Source organism: Aureococcus anophagefferens (genome assembly GCF_000186865.1).
Source record: "Aureococcus anophagefferens unplaced genomic scaffold AURANscaffold_626, whole genome shotgun sequence".
NCBI lineage: Eukaryota > Pelagophyceae > Pelagomonadales > Pelagomonadaceae > Aureococcus > Aureococcus anophagefferens.
The window spans coordinates 5,863-6,604 of record NW_008706010.1 but is presented as its reverse complement, the minus strand read 5'-3'; the positions used below and the strand labels follow the sequence as shown (position 1 = coordinate 6,604).

General features: G+C 72.2%; 1 protein-coding gene across 1 annotated transcript in view; it reads left to right on the top strand.

Annotated features, from left to right (window-relative positions):
- Nucleotides 1-742, top strand: part of AURANDRAFT_68932 (hypothetical protein) — a gene marked incomplete at both ends in the record, with an annotated part of 6,003 nt that continues 5,261 nt past the window's right edge. The window contains one exon of the mRNA XM_009044667.1: nucleotides 1-658. Coding sequence (XP_009042915.1) covers nucleotides 1-658 — 658 coding nt within the window. The remainder of the gene's footprint in view (nucleotides 659-742) is intronic.

Here is a 742-nt window from a genome sequence, read left to right as displayed (position 1 = left end):
CGCGGGACCGGGGCCTCAGCGGCTTCTTCGGCGAGTTCGACACGTCCCAGCGCAACGTCATCTCCGCGCCCTACTTTGCCCTCATGCGCCGCGCGCGCGTCGTCGTGACCTGCAACCCGGGCGACTGGGAGGGCGACTTCCGGACCTGGGAGGCCGTCGCGTCCGGCGCCTTGGTGTTCATGGACCGCCACTACGCGCCCATGCCCCACGCCTTCGTCGACGGCGACGACGCGTATATCTACGACAACGGCGACGGGCCCGCGTTCAAGGCGCGGCTCGGCGGCGCGCTCGCGCCGGCCAACGCGTCGCGGACCGCGGAGGCGGGAGAAAGAGGCCTCCGGAAGGCGCTCCGCCACCACCGCGCGGTGTCGCGCGTCGACTGGCTCCTCCGGTCCGCCCTCGCGCAGCATCCCAAGTCGGGGCCGTTCCGCGCGCCGGGCTTCGACGAGCCCGAGCTCGGCCACGCGCTCCTGGCCCGGGCGCTCGCGGACCCGCCGCCGCGGACGCGCGTCCGCGCGCCCCCGCCGACGAAGGCGCAGATCGCCGAGCTGCGTTCGGCGCTCTTCCTCCACCCGGACGGCCGCGTCTTCGAGGGCAAGCGCGCGACGACGGCGGCCCTCGCCTTCTCGAAGACGGGCGTCTATAAAATGCCTTCAAGGTGACCTTCATGGTGCATTAGTGTAGGGCCTGACTGGGAGAGCATGGAATGAGATGGTGGCGCCCTTCCGGCTCCGGGTCGTGG